General features: G+C 40.8%; 3 protein-coding genes and 1 long non-coding RNA gene across 4 annotated transcripts; 3 read left to right on the top strand and 1 right to left on the bottom strand.

Moving 5' to 3' along the window:
* The first annotated feature begins 6,356 nt into the window (after positions 1-6,356).
* LOC116410994 (protein kinase C delta type-like) lies at positions 6,357-9,056 on the top strand. The gene is made up of 3 exons (XM_031902755.1): positions 6,357-6,876; positions 8,595-8,701; positions 8,850-9,056. Exons 1-3 carry the CDS (start codon positions 6,357-6,359, stop codon positions 9,054-9,056), a joined length of 834 nt encoding a protein of 277 aa, XP_031758615.1.
* Positions 9,057-9,248: 192 nt separating this feature from the next.
* Positions 9,249-19,851, bottom strand: LOC105947386. Its single transcript, XR_001170805.3, has 3 exons — positions 19,693-19,851; positions 15,157-15,304; positions 9,249-9,562 (listed from the first exon to the last, which is right to left on the bottom strand). It is a non-coding gene; the product is annotated as an uncharacterized LOC105947386 (long non-coding RNA).
* Positions 10,134-13,357, top strand: LOC116411063 (protein kinase C delta type-like). Its single transcript, XM_031902876.1, has 5 exons — positions 10,134-10,190; positions 10,633-10,771; positions 11,021-11,212; positions 12,286-12,414; positions 13,146-13,357. Exons 1-5 carry the CDS (start codon positions 10,144-10,146, stop codon positions 13,272-13,274), a joined length of 636 nt encoding a protein of 211 aa, XP_031758736.1. The 5' UTR covers positions 10,134-10,143; the 3' UTR covers positions 13,275-13,357.
* adi1 (acireductone dioxygenase 1) lies at positions 19,480-26,305 on the top strand. Its single transcript, NM_001004933.1, has 4 exons — positions 19,480-19,647; positions 24,130-24,249; positions 25,009-25,188; positions 25,586-26,305. Exons 1-4 carry the CDS (start codon positions 19,528-19,530, stop codon positions 25,703-25,705), a joined length of 540 nt encoding a protein of 179 aa, NP_001004933.1. The 5' UTR covers positions 19,480-19,527; the 3' UTR covers positions 25,706-26,305.
* The last annotated feature ends 1,505 nt before the right edge of the window (positions 26,306-27,810 follow it).

The following is a 27,810-nucleotide window of genomic DNA, read 5'->3' as shown; positions in this document are numbered from 1 at the left end:
AGTACACAGAGGCCAAAACAGCCCCCCAAGACCACTAAATAGTGACTGTGTATGGTATATTACAGCTGCCCCATCTGGTAATTGCCAGTCCGGCCCTGCCTCCCCCCTGTGCAGCATGCCAGTGTGATAGGAAATACTTATGAGCTGTGGCTCTAGTGGACCCTCTCAGTAGCCCCGTCCAACCCTATTTACCTAGGTGTCTAGTGGGATTTTGAAGGCTTTCACGCTCCCCTTCAAGATAATAGGGTGAGGGGGGCGGATCTTGACACCATGCGGAGCAGTAGCAGGTCTTAAACAAAGCTAAACAAAATCACTGCTTCATTTCAAGCTGAATTAAAAACATTGGTGACCAAACTCACGAAGGAGATCAATTCCCTTGGTGCAGGCACGGATATACTAGAAACGAAACATGATAACCTGCTTTCAGCTCACTCCACCCTACAATCACAAGTAGAATCTTTGCAACGCGCAGTTACAGCCCTAACATTGCATACAGAGGACCTGGAAAATAGGTCCCACCGCAAAATTATACGCATACGTAATGTACCCGAATCCTATACTGACATGCAACAACTGCTTGAGCTCCTGTTCTCCTAGCTCCTGCCGGAGTACAGTCCTGAGCTGCTTATAGTGGATAGGGCCCATAGAGCTCTCCAGGCAAAACCCCGGCCTGGCGAACCACCTTGTGACGTTATAGCCCGTCTCCACTATTATGAAACCAAGGAGGACCTGCTGCGTTCATCTCATACACACAACGCAGTTGAATTGGATGGCGAACCCATCACAATATATCAAGATGTGGCGCCCAGTTCTCTCCAAAAGCGCAGAGACCTTCGCCAAGTTGCCTCAGCTTTACAACAAGCAGGGCTTAAGTACAGATGGGGTTTCCCATTCAGACTATCAGTCACCAGGAATGGAATCCTATATTCTCTCACTGATCCAGCCGAAGGCCCCAGCCTCCTCTCTTGTCTAGGCCTTGTCAATCCTCCTGCATCACCATCAGGACTCTCCAAAGAAGCATTGCCTCTGCAGTCTATATGGAATAAAAAAGCTAACAAACGCAAACATGGCCTCAATCCATCACAAGCGGAGCCTTCCAAAGTGACAAAAGTAACCTGAATTCAGGCCAGTATTGGTGAGGGAAAGTTTTCTGTGAGTCTTTTGAAGAAACCCACCCTGCTAATCATCCGCTGACTTTTCAGGAATAAAGCTTTAAAGATGAAGATCCAGAAGAAGGCACGAAAGTGGAAGAGGGTGAAGAAACAAAACAAAATCTGGATCTGAACATCCTGCAATTTGACTACAGCAAGTGACAAAGTCACAGTATTTGGTTTCCTATCAAACTAACAAAAAATGACACTTTTGATTCATATTGCATCATTGCTTGCTTGTCCCTGGAGGAATATGGCGGCTCCTTTGCTGGAGTAATTCTATTGTTGCTTTAAAATTTTCCATTTTGAGGGAAACCCTATCGGTAGCGGCCAAAGGTGCTTAATGCAGAACCAGACTAAGCACTGGACCCGACGCCACCTACACACTGCAGTTTTGCACTTGTTACAGCTCTTCAGTGCAGACTAAGGGGGGAGGCACGTTGTTGTATTCCCTTTTAGCTTTCTGATCAGCGCCTATTCTAGTGCCTATTGCCCCATTTTGTTGTTATTGCCCCATTTTGTTGTTATTGCACTTCTGCCATTTATTACATTTCTCACTATTTTGTGTTTCCAGAAACAATCAATACATCTCTAGAGATAACCTATCCTGTATTTGCTTCATTTCAAACTCTTTAGTAAACGCAAAGCACTTCACCTCCGTCTTGCATATATTCTGTGTTTTTTATTGTGCAACCCTTTTCATAATATTTGAGCTTGCACAGTAGCTCTATTTCTATTTAATTAAACATATCGAGTATTCTCACGTGTCCAGTTATTTCTGTTGAACACTATGCAAAGGTTCCACTAACCTGTAGGCTATGCACATTGACCTATGGAGAGATACTGCAAATAAAAAAATCCTGCTCTTAAATATAAGTGGTACTCGAATCTGGGTACTCCTTTCCTCAGGAGACCAAAATACCATGTAGAATACAAGACATTCACATCCAACAAATATGCTACTATCTTCTCCACACACTTCGGAGGACCCTCCCCCTTTCTCCAGTGCTCTTACCTGAAGTCCAGTTTAAAAGTAATTTGTGGTAAAGTTTTTTATTGCTATAGACTTTCATGGAACTGGGTTTTTAAAGGGTGCTGATAGCCATCCTGACATAATTGTGCTTATGGCAGTTCCCCCAGAGTTTATGTGGGACCTACGTTTTAGTGAGTCTTTTCTTGGTTTCGATGTGTGGGAACCAGACCCAGTAGAGATTAACTGTCGCAAAACCGAATCATGTATTATCAATGAAGAAGTCCAATAATCAATTCTAATAAATATCTGAGTGACTATAAGGCAAGGCTCCATTGAAAGCATCTTATTGGGCATCTATATCATCACTGTTAATGTCCAATGGGAACACTGGGAAACCCCACATTTGGCCAAGACACCAGTGAGACATAGCCCCTTTTGCTTCAAAGCAATATGGCTGAATTCAATACCTAAGTGTCAAGCAGTCACAATGGCATTTTATAGGACCTCAAGGACCATTACAGATTGATTGTGCACCCTAAGTTCCCCACCACATCCTGATGTGTCTAAAGGAAGACTACTTACATGCAGTAGTTATATACAACACAGACTTCTGTAATGTTTGCTGCTCTTAATGCACCTTTTTTGGTGAGGCTTTAGTTTGAATAAATATCTTGAACTCTTGGGAGTAAAAATAGTCAGAAAGAAGCTACATGAGTGTCAGTCTCCATGACATGTTGCCAGGGTCTGGTGTTACCTACAGGAGGCACCTTATAGTGCTAATATACAGTATATGCACAAATATCCCAAAGATAATCACATGGACCAAAATGGTGGTGCCCCTATTCATTGCACTGGAATCCCACTTGGCACAGTTTCATCACAGAGTTCTAGGTTTTCCCTAATTGCTGATTTTAATAAAAAGCCATGGAAGCTGTCACATTGATCTGGTCCTGTGTGTGACTAACTGAAAGAGAAAGAAATATATTATCAAACCATTGGGATTATGTTACTTGTTATTGCTCTGTAAGCATAACACGAATAGTTGAATAGCTGTGAATAAAAGCTGTGTGAACCCTTCAGCCATAGAAATATATCACAGTCAATAACACTGCTATAGCTACGGTCACCATAAAGTAGGTTTTTCTGAACAGAGTCAGTTTTCCATGGCAATGCTTTCATGTTGCAACCCATTCCAGAGAAGGTGTTTTTGGTCTTTGTTTTTTCTTCCTGGGGGTAAGATGTTTACCAGTTCCTGTTTGCCGTCGACTGGTAATAGAATATCTCACGTTTCTTGAAATAAAACCTAGAGAGCCAGCAGCAATAGTATATAAACATCATAACCAGACACAATCTTAAGCCACTTCTTTGCCCAAGGTTTGCAGCAGCATTTAAAGGAAAACAATCCAGAATCAAATGAAAAGTTAATTTAAGTTTTGAAAATGTCATACAAATATATTTATTGTGATATGGACAGCAGTACACTATTTGTGACTTCCATTAAAGGACCAGCTCCTTGTTTTTCCTCCCCTTTCCTATACCCACTTGTCTGTGCCCACCACTAATTCTTCCATAGAGGGGTACAGCTGTGGTAGGCCTGGCCAATAGTATGTTAAAGAATACATTCTATACATCATAGTTGAGTTATACTTCAACAACATCTGAAAGGGCCTTGGACATCACTGATACAGGTATAGGATCTCTTATCTGGAAACCTGATATCTATAAAGCTCCTAATTACGGGAAGGGCATCTTCCATAGACTCCATTTTAATCAAATAATAAAAAATGTTAAAATAATTTTTTCTCTGTAGTAATAAAAAAGTACCTGTACTTGATGCCAACTAAGATATAATTACCCCTTATTGCGGGCAGAACAGTCCTATTGGGTTTATTTCATGGTTAAATGATTCCCTTTTCTCTGTAGTAATAAATCAGTACCTGTACTTGATCCCAACTAAGATATAATTACCCCTTATTGGGGCAGAACAGCCCTATTGGGTTTAATTCATGGTTAAATGATTCCCTTTTCTCTGTAATACTAAAACAGTACCTGTACTTGATCCCAACTAAGATATAATTACCCCTTATTGGGGGCAGAACAGCCCTATTGGGTTTATTTCATGGTTAAATGATTCCCTTTTCTCTGTAGTAATAGAGCAGTACCTGTACTTGATTCCCACTAATAATTAACCTTTATTGGAAGCAAAATAATCCTATTGGGTTTATTTAACGTTTAAATTAGTTTTTACTAGTCCTGGAGTGCCATTTACTACCATATGAATTTCTTTTTCCCGATTTGCATTTTTTACCACTAAAAGTCACCAAAAAAATAGACGCAATCACTAGTCCCAATGGCAAAGGATACTGGGAGTTGTTGTTCCTTTCTATCCCTCGAGTCCCCTGAAAGTAACTACATTGTGGTTACATCCATGTAATTAAAAAACATAATCTGAAGCATGGCAGGAGCAGGACAGTCTATCAAATAACAACAGTGCCATGCATTTCCCACAGTGCCAAGCATTTCCCACCATGCATTTCCCGCAGTGTCTGTATGAATGGGTGCAGTTCTGCACAATTATATGTTACCCAAATACAGCTCAGAGGTTCCCCTTCCCACAATCCAACAGACTGAACAGTGATTGTAAAATGTGCCTTTCAACAACAGAACTGGCAGAGGAAAATGTGAAATACAGTTAAACCAACTGTTCATTGTGATTACAGTTTGCCCCTAAAATTACTGAGATCATAAAACTACAGCTCCCAGCTGCCACTGCTAGAAAACCGCTTAAATTATAACAAAGTAACATAGTACTGGAGAGAGAATAAAGACATGCATCCATCAAGTTTAACATTTTGTAGCTGATGGTGGGAAAAGCATAATTTCCCCCCTCTACTTGCGACACCCCACCAATTTGTGTCTTGCCTTCCCCCTGCACCACAGCTAGACCCATGGAACCAGCATGTGCTGATAAAAAAAGGAGCCATATCAGGCCTGGGCCTGCCTGCCTGCCCAGTCTGGCTCTATTCTCCCTTCTCCCTAACATTATTGTATTTATTATAACACTTGTCCTCCTTGTGTGTACTTTTGTATATTGTACGATTGTACAGTGTTGCGGGAGACCCGGGGAGAGCCAAAAAAATCAGATAACTCACGAAAAAATAGTGGGGGGGTTGACAGCTCTGTGTGTCTGAATCCCTAGCACCCCTATTCTCTGCAGAAAATCATGTGAGGCCTTCAAATACAATAAACCAAATAAACACAGCTTTCTTTGTTAATTATTCCCTTGAAAAATAGCATAATATTCTGTCACACAATGTATTTCTGTTATACTGCTTACTCATGCCCCAATAGATTGTTAGCTCTTCTGCCTACAAACCATATCCCCATGTGGTATGCATGTGGCTCAGTGGATCTGGGACAAAATGTTCTAGGAAACTATGTACAGCGCCCAATTCCGTTTGTTCCAACAAAGGAATATAAACACGCAAAACTGATCTTTGTTTTAGACTTTCCCAAATGCAGAAATTCTGTGCATGTCACATCAGTTCCACTATCCCATAATAACCGTTGGGCTTCTATTGCAACTCAGTCAGCAGCAAACTGGGTGTGGCACTGGTACAGACAGGCACACGTGTGGCATGTATGTAACTGTAATGGGCACAATTCTGTACCCATGTGTCTGTGATTTCTATTTTGCACTTACAATCATGTGCAGTTCTCAACTAGAACCTGGTTAATAGATGACCAACTGCAACTGAAATTGCACTTATATTCCCCTTCTTCACTGAAAGCCCCTATTAAGGCTCCTCTCAATATGATTCTTATTTATATCCCTTCCCAATGATGAAAAACTAGACTTCCGGGTCTCTACAAACCTAGGGGCCCTATCCAGCCAGTATGACAGTCCCTTCTCTGGGCTGATACAGCCATGTGACCAGCATCCTAGTGCGCACGGCAGTGTCAGTTGGCCCAACTGCCGTTATCTCAGATCTGCTCAGATCTTTCGAGAGTAAGGGTGAGTTTCTTCAGTGCGATTTTGTTTTGGCGAATTAAGAGAGACACGTCGTTGGATTGCATTTGTAGGAGTCTGTGAACAGCAGTTATTAAATAACATCGCCTCCAAACACTGTGGGGTTCGTTTAATTCCGATTAAATACCCCATAAGTGTTATTCAGTGCAGGGATTGACAAGGAGGACCAACTGTCAATCCCATCAAACTCTCCAGCAACAACATGGAGAGAAAACCTTCCTGCAGCATTATAAACATCAGCAGCAGTGATTGGGAAGAAAATAGACAGGTAAGTCCCATCAAACTCTCCAGCAACAACGTGGAGAGAAAAACTTCCTGCAGCATTGTTAACATCAGCAGCAGTGATTGGGAAGAAAACAGGCAGGTAAGTATTAAGAACCACAGCGATGGCAAGGAAGTCTCCAGTAACATCAGGAAGAGGAAAAGAAGCAGCAGTAGCCTCACTGACAACAGCAGCGATTGGGGAGTGAACAGTGGAGAAAAATTTAAAAAGGTGAGTATTAAATGTAAGAACCACAGTGATGGCGAGGAGGAAAGGCAGAAAAAGAGGATAAAAGTCTCCAGTGACATCAGGAAGAGGAAAAGAAGCAGCAGTAGCATCACTGACAACAGCAGCGATTGGGGAGTAAATAGTGATGGCGAGGAGGAAAGAAAGAAAAAGAGGCAAAAACTCTCCAGTGACATCAGGAAGAGAAAAAGCGGCAGCACAGACAGCAGCGCTGGTAAGTAGCTGAAATTACAGATAATTAAACATTACACTTTTTTTTTGCCAGGCTTGGATTTGCTGCACAATTCCACATTTCCCTATCTGAAAATCACATCCAGATTTTATTGAAAAACATTAAAAAAATAATAAAGTTAAAAGATCTACCCCCATATGTAATAAAAGGCCCTACGTTTGCCCTGTCGCAGTAACCCATAGCAACCAATAAGATGTTTGTTTTCAAACAGGTGACCAGTTAATGCTACCTGCTGATTTGTTGTTATTGCTTCCTGCTCCTGGGCAAATGTAATGACTTTTATTATAAAAAAAATTAAGGGGGTTATGTAATAATACATACAGACTACAAACAATGTGACTTGATCTTACCCCAATATGTTATAAAATGCACAATGTTTGCCCAGGAGCAGTAACCCATAGCAACCAATAAGATGCTATGAGTTATTGCTCCTGGGCAAATTTTTTTTATAACAAATGGGGTATGTTTAGAAGCAATGTACAAACATTGCTTCTGTCTGTTCGTAGTCTGTAGGTTCAGGTTCTGTAATGGCATCTTATCAACCCACAGAGGCGGCCACATAATTCCTGCTTGCACTTTGTCTAAAGTTAAGATTCAAAGGCATCACTGCTCTCCATTATTTAGCGTGTCTCTAGTACTGAACATAGGTCCCTCCGTATGAACCTGAACATAGAGAATTAGTGCAGTGGTTAAGTACAATCTAATTGATTCCGTATATTAAGTATGGGCTTGCTTTAAGGTTTTTTAAATATGGTTTTTGTCCTCTTTGTTTTTATGGAATGGACTGTACTTTTTAAATGTTTTTCAATACAATCTAGATGTGATTTTATGCTATAATTGTGACCATTAACTTGCATATCACTTTATAAAGGGGATTTAAAGTGCGTTTGAATATACACAGGGTTGCTGTATGAACCCCTGGCCCACCCAGCCCTGCCCCAAATCCACTCAAACCTCCTTTGTAGTAATTCCCTCCCCTTTCTTGGCAATCCAGGCTGCTCTGTTTCATATGGGCCCCTGATTTCACTATAAAGTGAAAGTGCACTGGTCTCATAGAAAAGCTTGGTGCTAATCAGTAATATATCAGCCACAGATCTCTTTTTGTGGTTTAATAAAGTTAACTAAACTCTTTCATTATTTGGACAGCACTATATGGCCCTTACCCAAGTCACCAGAAATCTTGGGCCCCTTGCAATTAAATTTGAGGCCCAACATGACCAATGCAGCATGGTTAGAGTTAGCTAATAATATATATGATAGCAAAGTACATTCAAACCCCAAATTCCTCCTGAAACTAGCTGACCTTCAGGTGTATCTAGAGAAGAAAATATGGATTATGCTCGAATGTCACCCTAAATGGCCTTCAGTCTGATTCTCCCTGCCAACTACTGCCCCCTCCCAAGGATCCAGCACTACTATAGTTTAGTAATGACTTTACAGTATTCCCAAGCTATATAAAATCCTCCACAGGAATCCCTAGCCCCTAACTTGCAAATCACTTAAAAAACCCTTCACTATTAATATGTAAGGTCTAAGGAGTAGGACCCTCTTCACCTCCTGTACAGGTGATTTGTATTAAATATGTGTCAGTTTGATGTATACAACTTTCTATTGTACGGTGCTACAGTTAATAATATTAAAGATTGCTCTTTGTGGATGTGATGGCAGCCAAGTGAAATTAATAAAATATCTCCCCACAGGAGAAGGATGCAGCCAGAGGCCCTGTGTTCAGGTCAGGAGGCCCCTCGCTTTGGACATCACAAGCTACACATTCCATCGTGTACTTGGACGGGGTACATTTGGCAAAGTAAGTGACAGCAACATAATTGGATATGAACACAAAGTCACATATGTCTGTTTTTTGTCTACAAAGTCATTATAGTGGCAGCGACATTGCCCCACAGCGTCCCTAAGGAAATCCATTAACCTTTTATTCTTATCTCTGCCTTTCTTAGGTCATGTTGGCTTCCACACCTACCAACAGTCAACAAGTGGCCATTAAGGTCATTGTGAAGAAGCCACGGATGGCGAACAGACAGAGCATTCTGCGGGAGGCACGAGTGCTAAGGGTTGCTGCTGGGCACCCATACCTGTGCCATATGCATGCAACCTTTCAAACACAGGTAAAAGATATTGCCAGTCATGCCATGCAATTTATTTAAAATCATGGCTCTCTTCCACATGTCAGTCACACACTTGTACATAGTGTGCAGATGCCATTTAGACTTTTTAGTACTGGCATGAATGGATGATGAAGGGATAACAGTATCATTGTGCCATAGATGCAATGTGACCATTGAAAGAGAGAAACATTTGAAAGCATTTAATGCATTTGAACGATATACAGCACAGGGATAGGGAGCTAAAACAATATAGTTAATAGAATTCCTTTATAGTTTTATATATCTTTGTCTCCAGAGGAGTAATTATGACAGTACCAGGGCCCAAGCACAGTTGCAGCTTCTATACGTATGCCCCTGTTTGTGCCATATGTACTTTGTTCTAATGTAGCCACGTAGAAGCCTACATTAAACTGTTCAATACTGTGCTACCTGCTCACCTGAGTCATTCTCTTTTTCCTTTACCCAAAAACCAGAACTACGCCTTCATCGCCATGGAGTTTGCTAGTAGAGGAAGCCTTAAGGATCTTCTCAAGAAGGATCACCACCTGAAAAGCAGACAAGTGATGTAAGAATATAGTACCTATGGCAAACAGAAAGAACACAGTCATTGCACAGATTAGAGTGAAAAGGGGGAAAACAATTAGCATAACAAATATAATTACTATAAATGATTATACCTAAACACTAAAAGATGTTAGCAATGTATGTATTATATATATATATATATATATATAACTGGCACAAGCACCAGTAGCAGTTGAATAGCCTGAGCAGTTTCCATAGACTGCTCATAGACACTTTACTTATAGTATTACTGCTGCTTGGTCTTCTATGTAATTATTGCACACAGGCTAAAATAAACCAGCTAGGATACTTGCAGAAAAGTGTTTGTAGCCCTTAAAGAAAGAAAAAGGGCAAAAGTCATATATGCTCCTGAAATATATGTTTGTGCAGTGGGTGGGCTGTTTGGGGTTGTTATTCACCTAAAGGAAAAATAATCACTTTGCTTAATTTCACCTGATTTCTCATATTCTTCAACAACGAATGAATCAGTGTAGTTTATGATATGTATTTAGTATCGGGGTAATAATATTATTCTATCATGAACAGCTTCTACTCTGCGGAGATGGTGTGCGGCCTGCAGTATCTTCACTCTCGTGGAATTATCCATTGGTAAGTTAAATTACGCTCTTGTTCCTAAGATTACTTTTGTCCTCTCAAATGTCCAGAGAAAAGATGCCCTAAGAGTTCTTACACGCTGGCATTGATATATGTATTAGTGAAATGCTTTCAATGCCTGTGCGTTTGAGCACCATGGTGAATATGCTACTAGTGGGACCTATACTTGCAACAGAGACAGTGTTTGGGTGCATTATAGACACAGGCAAAATGCTGCATAAAAGTCCTATGGAAATTGCATGCTGCATCAATATGTTTTCATACAGCTGCAGTATTTTGGATGTGACTACAAGAACAGTACAAAAAAATAAGTTTTATAAGAAATTGCCAGAAGGAAAAAAATTCCCTTTAATGCTTCAAAATTTCCTATAGCAGGTAACATAACACAATTGTGGGTTATTTTATTCTATGTCTCAACTATTTCTCTACGGTGCAGTGATCTCAAGCCCGACAACATTCTGATAAGCAGCGAGGGTCACATCAAGATTGCAGACTTCGGCCTGGCAGTGGAACATGTCTTTGGCCACGACACAACCTGCGGCTATAGAGGAACACCTAAGTACATGGCTCCAGAGGTAAGGGAGTTTTAGCTCTTTCAAACATCTGTTCCAAGGACTCCACTAGATTTAAGTAGTATTTATGAATGTAAAATGGTTACTACACATTTTTACAATTTTTACTGTTGGCTCACGTGGGCTGGGAACTAGGTATACTGGCCTAATATATTAGTATTGAGTATTATGATGATGGTGCATGAACATATTATAGGAAAACCGCTTTGGAAATATTTAGCAGTTTGTTAAGTAATCTACCTTTCCTTAAAGGTGCTAGCAGACCAGCGATATAATGCGGCGGTGGACTGGTGGGCATTTGGCATTATTCTGTGCCAAATGGCCACTGGGTGGTACCCATTTGATGACAAACACGGGGATGCGGCATTGAGACACTCCATCCTTGAGGATAAGGCCAAAGTTCCAACCTGGACTCCCTCCAAATTAGTCATTCTCCTTCGAAAGGTGAGTTTGAGCAATTATTTTATCTCTCTCATACATCTCTCTAACACATGTACCCATCTCACTTGATGAATCTGCATTTCTTTTGTATTACAGACCTCATTACAAGATACATTATGGCATAGTTTACATTTTCTTTAAGAGTTTTCTTTCGCCCACTAATGTTACCTCTCATTTGAACCAAAGAGGTTTACTGGTACTTGAATATCAGAAAGTTCTGACACATTTAATTACTTAGTAAACCACATGCTACTATATTACAAAGTAAATGGATAAATGAAGCACACAGCAGAATATATGTGTATTCTATTTTGTTGATCTGTATTCAGTGTTAAGTTGCTGGTTGTGTCCTTCTCTTTACACATATTCTAGATGTAAGAAGAATTAGACAGTAAGAAGGGTCTTAGGTAAATTGGAACCCTATTCTGTCTCTTGCATCCCATATTCTATAAACAATTGCACTTCATACTTTTATAATAAATTGCTACAGGATATTGCTATGCTACATGATCGAGGTCATTGCACTATATATATAGTTTTGACCATGTCAAGTACCTTATGAAAACTAATTAGGGGGAGGTTTGATCAGTCAACATGTTTTAGAATATTAAAAGCAAATATGCATTATTCATATTAGAAACATTCAAAGAAAGGGATAATGGGGCTCAATACATGTTAGTGGGCATCAATACACATGTTGCTTCTACTACTGTAAATAACAAGAGAACTGTGCTAAGGAGTACTTACACCTGCCCATAATGACATGGAAGGGACTTGCGTTCCAGCATGGCTTGTGCCTACTGGCAAATATATTTAGCCAAAGAAGGGGAGAAGCACACTGAATTTTTAGTGGGCTATTGGCCTATGTTGTTTAATGTAAGCAGAAAACTTCGACACAAGCTTTAATGGCCAACCCTCTTCCTCAGCTGGAAAGTCATAGCAGATTCATAGCACTTTACTCTTTCATAAATGAGACCCAATGTTTGTCTGTTTTGTTATAAATAAAACAATGATTATAATTATTGATGTTCAACAAATTTCTACAATGTTTAAACAATTGTCTTTTCTATAACCAGCTCCTGAGGAAGAAGGCTTGCAGCCGTTATGGTGTCAAAGGAAACATCAGGCAATGCCTCTTTTTTGATTCCATTGACTGGGAAGCACTGGAAAACGGGAGACTGCCACCCCCATTCCAGCTAGAAGCTGTAAGTACATTACTGCAGGGATAATGGGAAAACTACTTCTTTATGTAAACACTCATTATCAGAACTCACCTTCTGCCTCTGCTCTGCTAGAATGTTTGTTCATACAAAAAATATAAAAAATATGGCTCACTTACTACACAGGGTAATACTATATTACCTGTAAATTTATCATTGCAGAAATGACTTAACTCCATGTGCTAGGATGAAAATGATCTATTGGCAACTTTTATGATCATCCATTTTATACCAAATAATAACTTACATCATAGAATAATGTTATACTTTCAGCACTGGATCATATTCTGCTTAGTAACATGGGCTTAATTTCTGTCAATGGCATTTTCTGGCCATTTTTTTACCCCTTTATTCTTCCTTCCTAAAGGTAAATGGCCTTTCTGTCATGTTCCTAAACCAGCCTTGCAGGAGATTTTTGCAGCATGTCTTGCAAATATGAGCTATCCACTGTAATAAATGCAACAGTTACCATTTGGTTTCTTGGCCCCAGAGGGTGGGGGGTTAATGCCACTATAAAGCTTAGATATTGTTTCTACTTAGTTGTAGCGCATTTGTCAGAGCCCTATTGCAGTAATATCTATATGCTTTAATAATTCATACCGTGGAAATCATTCTTTCTATATATCATATGCCTCTACTACATAATTATTTTGTTAACTATTCTTTCCTTAAAATGGAGCTTCTCATAGAAATTTGACAAGTGTTTTTTTTCTTAGTTGCAGCAACCGGCTGTGAATAATGAAGGGCGTCAAATGAACAACTTGTTATTTTTGAACAACAGTGTCCCAACAGGAGTTAAGATCATTGAAGGGTTTTCCTATCAGAGTCCCAGCTGGCAGGAGTGACCCACAATATCGCACAATATCATTTTTTGCATCCACAGTGTACCATCAAATGTCACCATCAAATGTCTATCAACATCATTTGACCAAGGCCCCACCTATTCTGTTGTATTACATCACCTGCCTCATACCTTCTGCTCTGTCTCCAACTTACCCCATCTAATTGTGCCATCACCTCCTATAGAAGAAACATCTGCTCTGTCTGACTATGCGGTCTGTTAAACTGACCCTGTTATTTCCATCTGCCCTTACTGTCTACTCCAACTCAGTGGGTCATCTTTAATCTGTGTCATTTACTCCATCAAACAATGCTACCACCTTCTCCATCTGCAATTGACACAGATTACACCTTAACATACTGTTGCCCCTTCTACCATCTGATCATTTCACTGTGCCATTAAGACATAAGACATTAAGACTTCTACCAAAACACAAGTATAATCTGTATCATCTAAGATGCCCTACCATCAAATCCATCTAACATAACAGATTCTTTTTCATTCTTTGTATCCACTTTGAGTGTAACATCTACTTAACCAACTAATTTACTTACTCTCTTATGTCTGTTTTATCTATACCATCTTTAATCTGTATCATCTACTTTATCAATGCTACTATCTTTTCCATCTGCAATTAACATCTGTCCCATAACATCGGCACCTTCTACCATCTGATTCATATAGCATTAACATCAACTGCTCAGGGACCTCGCCATCTGCACTACCTGTTCTAGTTATAGCAGCCTTATCATCTATGTGGCTGAATTTTTTTTTAAAAATCCCTTTTTCCCATAGTATATATTTAATTCTATCCCTTATCCTCACTTAATATACCACCTTTCTGCCCAAAATTATATTCCATCTCCACACTCAATTTGCCACTTCTCATTTTTTCTAGACTAACATACTTCTTCCACTACTCGCCATATCATTCATTAATATTGCAACTTCGGCAAAACCAACTTGCTTCCACTGCACCAGTTACATATATATATATCACATACCTCCCCTCAATAAACAACACAAGGTTACATCTCTCTCTTATCACAACGTTGATTCAGGGACTCGTCCGATTGCCATTTTGGGATCAGGAAGGAATTTTTTCCCCGTCTGAGGCAAATTGGCTATAGCTTCAGAAGGGTTTTTCGCCTTCCTCTGAATCAACTATAATAAGCCATCATCTTTTTCTCCATTTATTATAAACACATCTCCCCCTGTCCCAGCTAATATCTCAAATTTAAAATAAAGTCTTTAATTGCCCCCTACTAAAAATTGCAATGACTTTGGTGTGTTTCATTTAGGAAAATTAGGCATGAAAGTGTGCGTGTGTATTTGTAAGTGTTTATGGATGGTGTGAACACGATGAGTGACAAGTAGAAAGTATTAAATGTATTGAAAGTTATTTGTTATTTAAGCAATTCAGCCTTTTCAAGATTTAAGCCCATACAAAAAAATTTAAAAATGTCTTAGGGCAACAACACACAGGGCATTTTTCCACCTGAGTTAAATCACAGAAGTATTTTTCCATTGCTGGCAAAGTAAATTGAAGTGGGTATGTATACCCGACAATGCACACTGACATACATGTGGCAATTTACACTGCCAGCAATGTAAAGGCATTTTATAGTGTTTTGCTCTACAAATTGTGGATATGTTATGATGCCAATTGAACTGATTGGGAAATGAAAGAAAAATTTAGGAATCCTCAGGTTGACCTTTGAGAAATGCCCATTTAGAGTGGGTAATGGATACTAGGTTTTCTGGTGGGTACTAGAAGGCACACTCTGCCAGGGACTGCACCTCCTGCTACTGAGAATATAGAAGAGAAAGCTCTAGATCTAGTGCAGTATCTCTGTATCCTTTGTGTAATGAATATACATAATTACCTGTTCCTGGTTGTATCCAATCTCTTCTCTTCACTCTTAGTAACTTGGTGTGGTGCTGTGCTGATCCTCTGTTCTGGTCACATAATCATGTGTACATCTCAGCCAGCCCTGGTATAGTTTCCAGACATGCCAAATAGAGAAGACTCACCTATATATAAAGAAAAAGATTGTTGTGAAAAAACAAGCAATTTAACAAAAATCTGGTCAGTGGTAGTTGTAAAGCACAGGGCTGCCTTGAGCCTAAGGGGCTGATTTACTAACCCACGAATCCGACCCGAATTGGAAAAGTTCCGACTTGAAAACGAACATTTTGCGACTTTTTCGTATGTTTTGCGATTTTTTCGGATTCTGTACGAATTTTTCGTTACCAATACGATTTTTGCGTAAAAACGCGAGTTTTTCGTATCCATTACGAAAGTTGCGTAAAAAGTTGCGCATTTTTCGTAGCGTTAAAACTTACGCGAAAAGTTGCGCATTTTTCGTAGCGTTAAAACTTAACGCTACGAAAAATGCGCAACTTTTCGCGTAAGTTTTAACGCTACGCAAAATGCGCAACTTTTTACGCAACTTTCGTAATGGATAGGAAAACTCGCGTTTTTACGCAAAAATCGTATTGGTAACGAAAAATTCGTAAAGAATCCGAAAAAATCGCAAAACATACGAAAAAATCGCAAAGTACCGATCATTACGAAAAAAACGCAATCGGACTCCATTCGACCCGTTCGTGGGTAAGTAAATCAGCCCCTAAGTGTTCATTGCCTTGTGCCTGAAGCTGAAGAAAGCAAAAAGGCTTGTTAAAAGATCCATGTGCATTAAAACATTTTTATATAGTTATGTATTTTGCCCACAATGCAGTTTAACCCTTTAATTCCAGAGTAATTGTGGGCTTCCATAAAACAGCAGGTTTTATTACGGTGAAAGGTGTCACTTCCAATGTGCTGATGCATTCACGGTCAATAAGTCTGTGTGTGGTTCACTAGGCCAATGTCAGTTGTATGTGTATGTGCCACACACACTCCTCCTCAAAGGGGGTGTTAATTTCTCCCTTGTGTTTTTGCTGCAATGCACAAGTTGTAAGGAGTCTGTATGAAAAGGTGCATAGATCTGCCAGTGGAGGATAAGGCTCCATTTAGAATAAGCCATAGAGTTTGGGTCTCCAGTGCTCAAATGGGACATTATTGAATTAGAGAGGGTACAGAGAAGGGCAACTAAGTTGGTTAAGGGTATGGAAGGTCTCAGTTATGAAGAAAGATTTCTTGTTTATGGTGGAGTCGCTTATGGGGGCTATAATAACTATATATAAGGAGACCATATATGGAGGTTCAATCTAAAAAGTTATGGAATTCTTTTCCTCAAACAGTTGTACTGACACATTAGATAGCTTCAAAGAGGGGTTGGTTAAAGGGGTGCTTCCCCTGTAAGTTAACTTTTAGTATGTTACAGAAAGGCCAATTCTAAACTGGAGAGCTACTGAACAAAAACTGAAATAATTAAAAAACTACAAAAAATGAAGACCAGTTGCAAATTGTCTTAGAGTATTACGCTATACATAATACTAAAAGTTAACTCAAAGGTGAACAACCCCTTTAAGCAAATGAAAGAATAAAGGGTTATTGAAAATAGCTCTTTGTGCCAAGTTGATCCAGGGACTCATGCCATCTGGAGTCAGGAATTTTTTTTTTTCCCTCTGAGGCACATTAGAGAGGAAAAAAAGTAAGCAACCACCCATGGACTGCGGTGCCCTGCTTAGACCACCACATATTATTAGCAGTTCATCGCCATTACGTACTCATCAGGGGGTTACGTTGTATGTCCGTGTCACTGCACTTTTGTACTCTGTAGTCACACGTCACTGTCTCATCTTGTGAGACTGTCAGCAAATTCTGGGAGAGCTGTCCGGCAGGAGCCAAGTTGCTGTGGATTTCAATGGGGCTGTGGGGCATTTAGGCAGTGGTCCCAGACTACAGGAGTGTTGTGCAGTACGGGTGGCTGTTCTGGTGTATGTGTTTATATATGTATGTATTTAATATATTATGTACAATTGCACAACACTACTATAGTTTATATAAACAAAGCGGATGTGCAGCCATGGGTGTAGTAAAGTGTATTATTATCAGATTCCCTGCTCTAATAGCATTTCTGCAGTGTGTTTGTAACCTTTTGCATTAATCCTTCTCAATCTTCTTGATATTATATTTAGCCTGATATTCCTTATGTGATAATATGAGGCCAGGTAAGACACTAACATTCTTAATAACTGCCTCATTTTTGTCTTTTATAACACATGTATATGAGTTGTATTAAAGCTAGGCAGCCTTCTGTATTGCGGAACTATAGCTCAACACATATGGATGGGGGATTCTGATAACTGAAATTTGTCCCTAGGGCAAAACAATCGCATTGGCATGATATTGCTCACTAGAGGCCACTCTGGGCCACTAGAGGGCACTATGGCACTGATATTGTAAATGATCTCATTTTCATTTAAATACTATAATATGGGCTTAGTGTCAGGATGAGATTGTTGCCTGGATATGTTACATACCCAGTTTGATAACAAAATACTGGAGACAAATAGAGATTTGAAGGATTCACAAAATAACTGAATTTCCATTTCATTGAATAGAGGTTGGCAGGTACTGGTGCAGATCAGCTTGCTCAGAAAAGGCAGATATTGGGGTACAGGTATTTTACCCCTCTCTGTAATAATAAAACAGTACATGTACTTGATCCCAACTAAGATATATAAGTAGTCCTTATTGGGGGCAGAACAGCCCTATTGGGTTTATTTCATGGTTAAATGGTTCCCTTTTCTCTGTAATAATAAAACAGTACCTGTACTTGATCCCAACTAAGATATAATTACCCCTTATTGGGGGCAGAACAGTCCTATTGGGTTTATTTAATGGTTAAATGATTCCCTTTTCTCTGTAATAATAAAAAAGTACCTTGTACTTGATCCCAACTAAGATATAATTACCCCTTATTGGGGGCAGAACAGCCCTATTGGGTTTATTTAATGGTTAAATGATTCCCTTTTCTCTGTAATAATAAAACAGTGCCTGTACTTGATCCCAACTAAGATATAATTACCCCTTATTGGGGGCAGAACAGCCCTATTGGGTTTATTTAATGGTTAAATGATTCCCTTTTCTCTGTAATAATAAAACAGTACCTGTACTTGATCCCAACTAAGATATAATTACCCCTTATTGGGGGCAGAACAGTCCTATTGGGTTTATTTAATGGTTAAATGATTCCCTTTTCTCTGTAATAATAAAACAGTACCTGTACTTGATCCCAACTAAGATATAATTACCCCTTATTGGGGGCAGAACAGCCCTATTGGGTTTATTTAATGGTTAAATGATTCCCTTTTCTCTGTAATAATAAAACAGTACCTGTACTTGATCCCAACTAAGATATAATTACCCCTTATTGGGGGCAGAACAGTCCTATTGGGTTTATTTAATGGTTAAATGATTCCCTTTTCTCTGTAATAATAAAACAGTACCTGTACTTGATCCCAACTAAGATATAATTACCCCTTATTGGGGCAGAACAGCCCTATTGGGTTTATTTAATGGTTAAATGATTCCCTTTTCTCTGTAATAATAAAACAGTACCTGTACTTGATCCCAACTAAGATATAATTAATCCTTATTGGGGGCAAAAGAATCCTATTGAGTTTAATTACTGTTTAAATAATGTTTTTAGCAGACTTAAGGTAGGAGATCCGAATTACGGAAAGACCCCATATCCGTTAAACCCCAGGTCCCGAGCATTCTGTATAATGGGTCCCATACCTGTATTACATTTCTCTCTTTATAATGGCAAGCTATTTATAAGAACAGTGCTGGTTATAATGCCACTTTTGGCTGAAATATTTGAGAGACCTTGATCCTCACTTTTCTTGGAATCAGTGGGAAAATGCACAATTGTTCCCATTAGGGCCAATAACAAGTAGTACAGGGGCCTCCTGGCACTATGCAATGTACCCTGTGTGCCATCATGTAAAACCTCAAACATAAATGCCCTTCTTATTATTTTGCGCCTACCTTTCCACATATTAGCAATTTCTAAACTCCTCATATAATGAATTTGAACTACAGGTGGATTAAAAGACAGGGACAGACACATTACCGCTACAAATCATTACACAACTCAGGGGCCCAGATAAAGTCGGAATGCTAAGTTATTGCTAAGTTTTACCTCAGCAGCCCCACTACTAGCCCCCCCCACCCCTGTATTGGTTGAAGCGCAGACAAGATGGGCGTGGTAAGGCGTAGGGGCGTATCCCCAGTGCTGATAGGACAGGAGGGGCTGCTGGATTGACCCAGTTGTGTAAGTGGCAGAGGGGATTGGGTCACCATGGTGCAGGCCTGGTACATGGACGATTCCACGGAGGATCAGAGGAAACCGCACCACCTGCAGCCGGAGCAGCCCGTAAGCTTGGAGCAGCTGAAGGCAGTCGGGGTGCACTCATTCTCAGTAAGTCATGTCCTTACTCGCTATCCCGGAAGAACCTGCACTCACTTTCTCCTTCTGTCACTGTCTGACTCCCGGCATTCCCTGCACCGCCCGCAATGGGGTATGGGGGGTTGTAGTTCCGTGAGGGGACGGAAAGTAACACGTGACTGGGGAAAAGTTTGGTCTAATCCCAAATCTTCATGTGGGGATTGCAGGCTGGGCTACACGCTAACCTTTCTCCCCTCGCCTATTTATATTAGCGCTATGTCCCTGCTGCTGCATGCCTGGGCAAGGGGGAATGCTGGGAATTGTAGTTGGGCACCCCTGGTTTATAGTGTTAGATGTTTCTGTTCTACTGCTGCCCATGGTTCATCCCCCAGGGCCCATATCCACAATAACTTCAGCAATGCTTGGGGTTTAATAAAGGAACAGTATCACAAAAACAAGAAATTGTTTAAAAGTAATTAAAATTATAATGTACTTTAGCCCTGCGCTACTACAGTTTATATAAACAAAGCCATTGTGTAGCAATGAAGGCATAGGTTATATAGTAGATAACAGATACGCTCTGTAAAACACCATTATAAGTCTTTCTAAGTTAAACACACAGCTTTTACCAGTGCAGGGCAACAGTACATTATATTTTCATTGCATTCGTTCATTTGTTGGTGTTACTGTTCCTGTAATGGGTTGGGAAGAGAGCAATGGTCACATGCAGCCCCATGATCAGGCTTAAAGGAATAGTGACACCAAAAAATGAAAGTGTATAAAAGTAACTAAAATATAATGTGCTGCTGCCCTGCACTGGTAAAAGTTGTGTGTTTACTTCAGAAAGTCTACTATAATTTATATAAATAAGCTGCTATGTAGCCATGGAGGCAGCCATTCAAAGGAGAAAAGGCACAGGCACATAGCAGATAACAGATAAAACACTATTGTATTCCACAGAACTTATCTGTTATCTGCTATGTAACCTGTGCCTTTTCTCCTTTTTTCCAGCTTGAATGGCTGCCCCCGTGGCTACACAGCAGCTTATTATATAAATTATAGTAGTGTTACTGTAGCAAACACACCAGTTTTACCAGTGCAGGGCAACAGTGCATTATATTTTTATTACTTTAAAGCTCTTTCATTTTTTGGTGTTACTGTTCCTTTAAGAGCCACTGGGACTGGTTCTGAAACACTGTGTTCATTGCCCAATAGAATAAATATCAGTGCAGATAAGGGTTGCCAACTTTGCCATTGGCTAAACCTGAACAAAGGGGGCGGGGCTGATACAGGGGTGGGTATGATGGTGTCAGGGGCAGCCACTATGATGTTGGATGGGGTAATTGCATCACAAAATTGCCTGGATTTCTACGTGGCAACTTTAATATATATTTACAGCCCTTAGAAATATCGAAATGTTCAGGTCAAAATCAAACAGGTGGCGGCCCTAATGCAGATACATTTAAATAGAAAATCTCATAAAATGGCAGTGGAGCTATATTATTCACATATAAATATGTCCAAAATCTGCCTTTAATATAAATATATGCCACTCCAAGTAACGCCTACCCACTAAATGTGCATGGATAATAGCAACCCCAGATTCAGCCAATGGCATAACAATGGCAGCAGCCTGAGCAGAAATCATACTGAGAGTATGTCTACCCACCCCCGGGGCAACCCACCCCCATTGCCCCCTTACCCCTTTTCTGCCACAGCCCTGTACTGTACCTTTTTATAGGTTTTTAAGGGACTTGGAAATACATTATAATTATTTATATTATCCCCATTTATATTTGATATTCTTTATTTTGTATTAAACCACTGCTTATTGTATTTGGATTTTGGGATACTCTGTGTGGGGAAATATCACTGCAAGGGCTCCCCACCCCCTGTCAAAATGGGCCCTGGCATTCTAAGTACACAGAGGCCAAAACAGCCCCCCAAGACCACTAAATAGTGACTGTGTATGGTATCTTACAGCTGCCCCATCTGGTAATTGCCAGTACGGGCCTGCCTCCCCCCCGTGCAGCATACCAGTGTGATAGGAAATACTTATGAGCTGTGGCTCTAGTGGACCCTCTCAGTAGCCCCGTCCAATGCTATTTACCTAGGTGTCTAGTGGGATTTTGAAGGCTTTCACCCTCCCCTTCAAGATAATAGGGTGAGGGGGGCGGATCTTGGCACCATGCGGAGCAGTAGCAGGTCTTAAACAAAGCTAAACAAAATCACTGCTTCCTTCCAAGCCGAATTAAAAACATTGGCGACCAAACTCACGGAGATCAATTCCCTTGGTGCAGGCACGGATATACTAGAAATGAAACATGATAACCTGCTTTCAGCTCACTCCACCCTACAATCACAAGTAGAATCTTTGCAACGCGCAGTTACAGCCCTAACATTGCATACAGAGGACCTGGAAAATAGGTCCCACCGATTGCAACAACTGCTTGAGCTCCTGTTCTCCTAGCTCCTGCCGGAGTACAGTCCTGAGCTGCTTATAGTGGATAGGGCCCATAGAGCTCTCCGGGCAAAACCCCGACCTGGCGAATCACCTCGTGACATTATAGCCCGTCTCCACTATTATGAAACCCAGGAGGACCTGTTGCGTTCATCTCGTACACACAACGTAGTTGAATTGGATGGCGAACCCATTACAATATATCAAGATGTGGCGCCCACTTCTCTCCAAAAGCGCAGAGAACTTCGCCCAGTTACCTCAGCTTTACAACAAGCAGGGCTTAAGTACAGATGGGGTTTCCCGTTCAGACTATCAGTCACCAGGAATGGAATCCTATATTCTCTCACTGATCCAGCCGAAGGCCCCAGCCTCCTCTCTTGTCTAGGCCTTGCCGATCCTCCTGTGTCACCATCAGGACTCTCCAAAGAAGCATTGCCTCTGCAGTCTATATGGAATAAAAAAGCTAATAAACACAAACATGGCCTCAATCCATCACAAGCGGAGCCTTCCAAAGCGACAAAAGTAACCTGAATTCAGGCCAACATCACACCCTTTATGTTTGGCTCTTGTCACTATTACAAACCACCAAAGTGTGGATTATCGTAACATCTGGACAAGATATGTTCTCTAATATGCTGCATTTGTGCTTTTTTCTTTCTCACTGACCACTGAGAACAGGACCTGTTTTCTCCTGCAGTGTTCCTGGTGTGGCCTTCTCCCTACCTCTCTATGGATCTTTAGCACTGCTAACCTCACCAGAACATGATCCACCTGGAACTTTTATTCCACGCAAACCACGTTGGTTACTGTATCTACATTGGTTGTTTCTCTATTTTTCCATTTTACTTAAGAGTTTTTATGTGTCCTATTTTTTACCTAATAAGCTTGAACACCCTACAGGCTTAAACCAAACCATTTTTAGGCTCTGGACTTGTTGTTGATGTGGGCTAGTGGCGTGGCTACCATTTCCATACATTATACATGCACTGTACATTAATGCGATGACCTTCCCCATTTAGCTTCCTGATGGCGAGTAATTGACTGGAAAAGTCGAAATCTAATAAATGAGTTTCTCTTTGCTGCCTCATTAGTTGTGCCGCCACGGTACCTGGGACTTTGGTGCTGCGCAACGGTCCCCGCGCAGGTTGTGCAAATAGAATTTAGTTGCAGCACTAAGGCCAGTTGGGACATTCAGCCAGGAAATATATTTTTTGAGGGGGGGGGGGGGAGTAATTTGGCTTCTGTTGTATTTTTCGGTAGAATGAAAGTGTCCATCTGAGCCTACAAATAATGTGTTGCGCCAGAGGGTGAGACAGAACAGGGGAACAGTGGGATAAATATTAATGTGAGTTCCCTAATTCTTGTTAAATTGCTGTATTTCGGCAAGAAACATTTTATTTTAATTGCAAGCCATTTGTCTCCTGCTTGCACCGTGACAGCAACAAAACAGCACTCGGCAGGACCTTCCGCCTTGTCACGCGTGCACAGCAACTATAAGCTTGGTGCTTTGGGGGGGGATTGTGTTCTTTAAAGGGACAGTGTGCACATTATACTATGAGACAATTACCGTGAGAAAAGCTGCACCAAGGCTTGAGGGTTGTTTAGGTGTCCACATGGGCCAATACAGATACACCCATATCATCAGATCTGCCCAGTATGGGCAGTTGGTCAGAGAATGGATCACTGAGGGAATGAGTGGTCCGCTAGGCTCTGCTGATGTTAGCATGTTCGGCTCTGATACATGTAAATCCTATGAAAGGACAAGTAGTGACTGATGCATGGAGTGAATTACGGGGAAACTCCTGATTTGTTAGAGCTTTGGTTTGGGGCCCCCATGCGCATCCTCGTAGCCATACACATTCGCTTAGCTGTGTGGGCAGCCAGCCGTACTGTCACACGTACCTCTCCATATGCCCTTTGGCTGCTCACCAACCAATTCCAAGGAAGTGATTACCATGTATATCCCTGTACCTTTCGCTATACATCCTCCATGTACAGTTATTGAATTTCTGCTTCCATCAGTTCTGATCTTTGCTTTTCCCATTCGCTTATAGTTGGATGCTGACAGATACGAGTCTGATCCCGAGCTTGCCAAGATCCGCCAGGAAAACAACTACACCTGGATGGATATCATAACCATACACAAGGATACGCTGCCCAATTACGAGGAGAAGGTAATACATAGCATATGCCCATTAAATACATTACCTAGACCCCACAAACCATCCTCAGAATACCCTGTCCAACCAATCACAAATTGGGGGAGCAGAAGCAGGGGAAACCCAGTAAATAGCACTCTAGGTATCGTTACCTATTATTCCACTGGCACCAAAGGAACCTTTTGTGGTACTAATTGTTAAAATATATAATTTGAAAATCTCTATGCACTCCATTGAAAGGATTGTCACTTGGCTAGAGACATTTGCGACTGTTACACCCCCCCACACAGAGCCTCTGCATTGCACATACAGACCCTGTCGTTCAGCACAGATACAGCAATGAAACATGCAATTTCATGGCACTGACACTAACGGCACAGGTTTCCCATGAAAAAATCAGACCGTTCCAAGTACTGTTTGTCCTGTGTGCCCCGATCAGAGGGAGCCAGGCTGCCCAAGCCAGATAATGGGCTCCATGGTTAATAGCAATAAAAACTGGCACTGAGAGTTTATTAGTTACTATATCGCTGAATGCACTGATGGTTCCCACTAATGAGCGGTGATGTTCAGCCTATAGGGGGTTCATTCAGGGGTTGCACGGAGCATCAGCTGAGGGTAAGTTCTAAGCCCCCTACTCCTCGTTGTGTTTGTAGCACCATCCGGCTCTGTTCTTGGTCCGTGTCACAATCACACATGCAGAAGCCATGTAACGGGCTTATTTATAGCCAGAGACTGTATGCACAAATTAAACCATTACTAATCAACCCCCTGCAGCTGAAAATCTTCTACGAGGAACACTTACACCTCGATGATGAAATTCGCTACATCCTTGAGGGCAGCGGGTACTTTGATGTTCGAGACAAGGAGGACAGGTGGATCCGGATCTTCATGCAAAAAGGGGACATGATAACCCTGCCAGCTGGGATTTACCATCGCTTCACCCTGGATGAAAATGTGGGTATATCTGTCTTGTATATGTCTGCCATTTCCCTAACGTATTCTATGGGCCGCCTAAAGAGCTGACTTTGGCCTTGGTGTATAATGAAGCAATAGAATTCTTAATGAATCAGATAAAAGTGAGTGTAGCACTGGCCAGACCGGGGATGAATTTGACATACATTGGGCAGCTTGAATATATTGTAATATATGGGCACACAATCCCTGTTTTGTTTATAGGGGAGGGCAGTTTTTAGTAGCTTTGTGTATATGGAAATATAGAAGACTAAAAGGACCTCTTGTTTCCATACACCAATTTCAGCTACTATAAGGATTGCTAATGTAACCCATTTGTTACATTTCTTACTGAGGCAGAGGGAGCACTTCTATACTATAATATTTTTGTCTCCTATAGAATTATGTGAAAGCTATGAGACTGTTTGTGGGAGACCCAGTGTGGACCCCGTACAACCGCCCTGCTGACAACTTTGAGGCTCGTGAAAAATACGTTCAGTTTTTGACACAGACAGTTTGAACTTTATTTCTCTTGAGCTTTGGCTGACTTGTTCTGTTCAAAGAATGAGTGGGAAATGGAATAAATATCCTTTGCTAAATGGACCCTATAGAGTATAGAGGTAATAGTGATTCCAAGCAAGAAACATCCAGCCAGTGTGCAGCATGGAATATGTGTACAGAGCAGTGATTGGCTGGTGTGGTGTGTGGCATTGCTAGTACCTGTGGCACTCTGCTGCGGGCTTCTTGTGAACTAGAAGTGCCAAGTGCCCTGCCAGGAGATGTAGGATAGAGCCATGTTACCATCGATGGTAAGGCCCCCTATTTTACACACAGGCATTTATATATGCGCTCCACTGAGCAGGAATGAGGAGCCATTCCTTCCTATGTTACCTGTACCCACGCATCACACTAAACCACCAATGAGGGTGAGCTGCATATTCTGTTCACTTGCATTCTGCGGGTCTGCACTTTGCCATAGGTACAGCCAGAATAGGGACAAATGGGCTCTTTAAAGAGAAACTATACCCCTCAACAATGTAGATCTCTAGAGAAATATGTTGCATAAATAAACTCATATGTAACACCCTGCTTTCTTTTAAATAAACCATTTTCATAAAAATATACGTATTTAGTAGTATGTGGCATTGGGTACTCCTAAATAGAAGGGCCACGCACACAAACAGACCAAGAGTTCTGCCTTTTACTCCCACACTACTTCCTATTACAGTAAGAGCTTCCTGTCAGGTGATCTCTGAGGGAGCACACAGCCAATCACAAAAGGTTGGCTCAATGGTAAAGATGTAAAAGGACAATATTTACTGACACATATATATATTCCAGTTTGATAAGATTCTTTAATAGGCCACATAATATGATTTAACTATTCATTCTGGGTGTATAGTTTTGCTTTAACACATTCCTTCCTGTGTGGTTGAATACATAGAAAACAAATTGTACAGCTGCACACAACCTTGGATGAATTGCCATAGGGCATGATCCCTAGACATATGGCAACATCCTAAAAAGGCCGTAAGAAAGAAAAATGGTGACTGCACACATGAAGATTTTGGCTGGTAAGTAAGATCCCTAGCCAAAATCTTTGTGTGTGTGGCCACCATTTTTCTTTATTATGAGTACATAGAAAGCCACTGCGTGGGAATGTGTAAATAAACGCAGCGTGTATGTTCGCTTAAAGTCATGTGACTATAAAACTCTGGACCTCAAAACGATGTAGTGCAATGGCATTATTAAGTTCAGAAATTGCAGTAATATGTCAAGGAAATAAACATCCACACACTATGATTTATAACACAAGTTCTACTTTACTAAACAAAATGGCTACAGACAAACAGTCCTAAATGATACACACAATGCTACAGTACTACAGTGAATAAAACAAATAACAAACAGCTGGCCATAGTGTCTGCTGTCTATTGGTTTTTAAATAAAGCCCGTTGGTTGCTGTGTTAGAGATTTAATGGAAATATCAGTATTCTATGCGGGCCTATACATCGGAAAAGCCTACATTATAGTTACATAGGGTTGAAAAAAGACCAGTGTCCATCAAGTTCAACCCATCCAAGTAAAACCAGCACACCTAACCCACACCTACCAATCTATACACTTACATACATAAACTATAAATACAACCACTAGTACTAACTGTAGATATTAGTATCACAATAGCCTTGGATATTCTGATTGATCAAGAACTCATCCAGGCCCCTCTTAAAGGCATTAACAGAATCTGCCATTACCACATCACTAGGAAGGGCATTCCCCAACCTCACTGCCCTCCCCGTGAGAAACCACCTACGCTGCTTCAAATGGAAGCTCCTTTCCTCTAATCTAAAGGGGTGACCTCTGGTGCGTTGATTGTTTTTATGGGAAAAAAGAACATCCCCCAACTGCCTATAATCCCCTCTAATGTACTTGTACAGAGTAATCATGTCCCCTCGCAAGCGCCTCTTTTCCAGAGAAAACAACCCCAACCTCGACAGTCTCACCTCATAGTTTAAATCTTCCATCCCCTTTACCAGTTTAGTTGCAGTCTCTGCACTCTCTCCAGCTCATTAATATCCTTCTTAAGGACTGGAGCCCAAAACTGCACTGCATACTCAAGGT

The sequence above is a fragment of the Xenopus tropicalis genome, chromosome 5 (assembly GCF_000004195.4).
Source record: "Xenopus tropicalis strain Nigerian chromosome 5, UCB_Xtro_10.0, whole genome shotgun sequence".
Classification (NCBI taxonomy): Eukaryota; Metazoa; Chordata; class Amphibia; order Anura; family Pipidae; genus Xenopus; species Xenopus tropicalis.
Note: the sequence above shows the minus strand (reverse complement) of the source record. Positions and strands in the feature narration are given on the sequence as shown.

Bases quoted from the DNA above. Each gene is read 5' to 3' on its own strand.
- LOC116410994 (XM_031902755.1), top strand. From the start codon at position 6,357: ATGGAGAGAAAACCTTCCTGCAGCATTATAAACATCAGCAGCAGTGAT. The intron at 6,877-8,594 runs GTAAGTAGCTGA...ATCTCCCCACAG, and splicing joins CAGCACAGACAGCAGCGCTG to GAGAAGGATGCAGCCAGAGG. The intron at 8,702-8,849 runs GTAAGTGACAGC...TGCCTTTCTTAG, and splicing joins GACGGGGTACATTTGGCAAA to GTCATGTTGGCTTCCACACC.
- LOC116411063 (XM_031902876.1), top strand. From the start codon at position 10,144: ATGGTGTGCGGCCTGCAGTATCTTCACTCTCGTGGAATTATCCATTG. The intron at 10,191-10,632 runs GTAAGTTAAATT...TCTACGGTGCAG, and splicing joins TCTCGTGGAATTATCCATTG to TGATCTCAAGCCCGACAACA. The intron at 10,772-11,020 runs GTAAGGGAGTTT...CTTTCCTTAAAG, and splicing joins CTAAGTACATGGCTCCAGAG to GTGCTAGCAGACCAGCGATA.
- adi1 (NM_001004933.1), top strand. From the start codon at position 19,528: ATGGTGCAGGCCTGGTACATGGACGATTCCACGGAGGATCAGAGGAAA. The intron at 19,648-24,129 runs GTAAGTCATGTC...ATTCGCTTATAG, and splicing joins TCGGGGTGCACTCATTCTCA to TTGGATGCTGACAGATACGA. The intron at 24,250-25,008 runs GTAATACATAGC...AACCCCCTGCAG, and splicing joins TGCCCAATTACGAGGAGAAG to CTGAAAATCTTCTACGAGGA.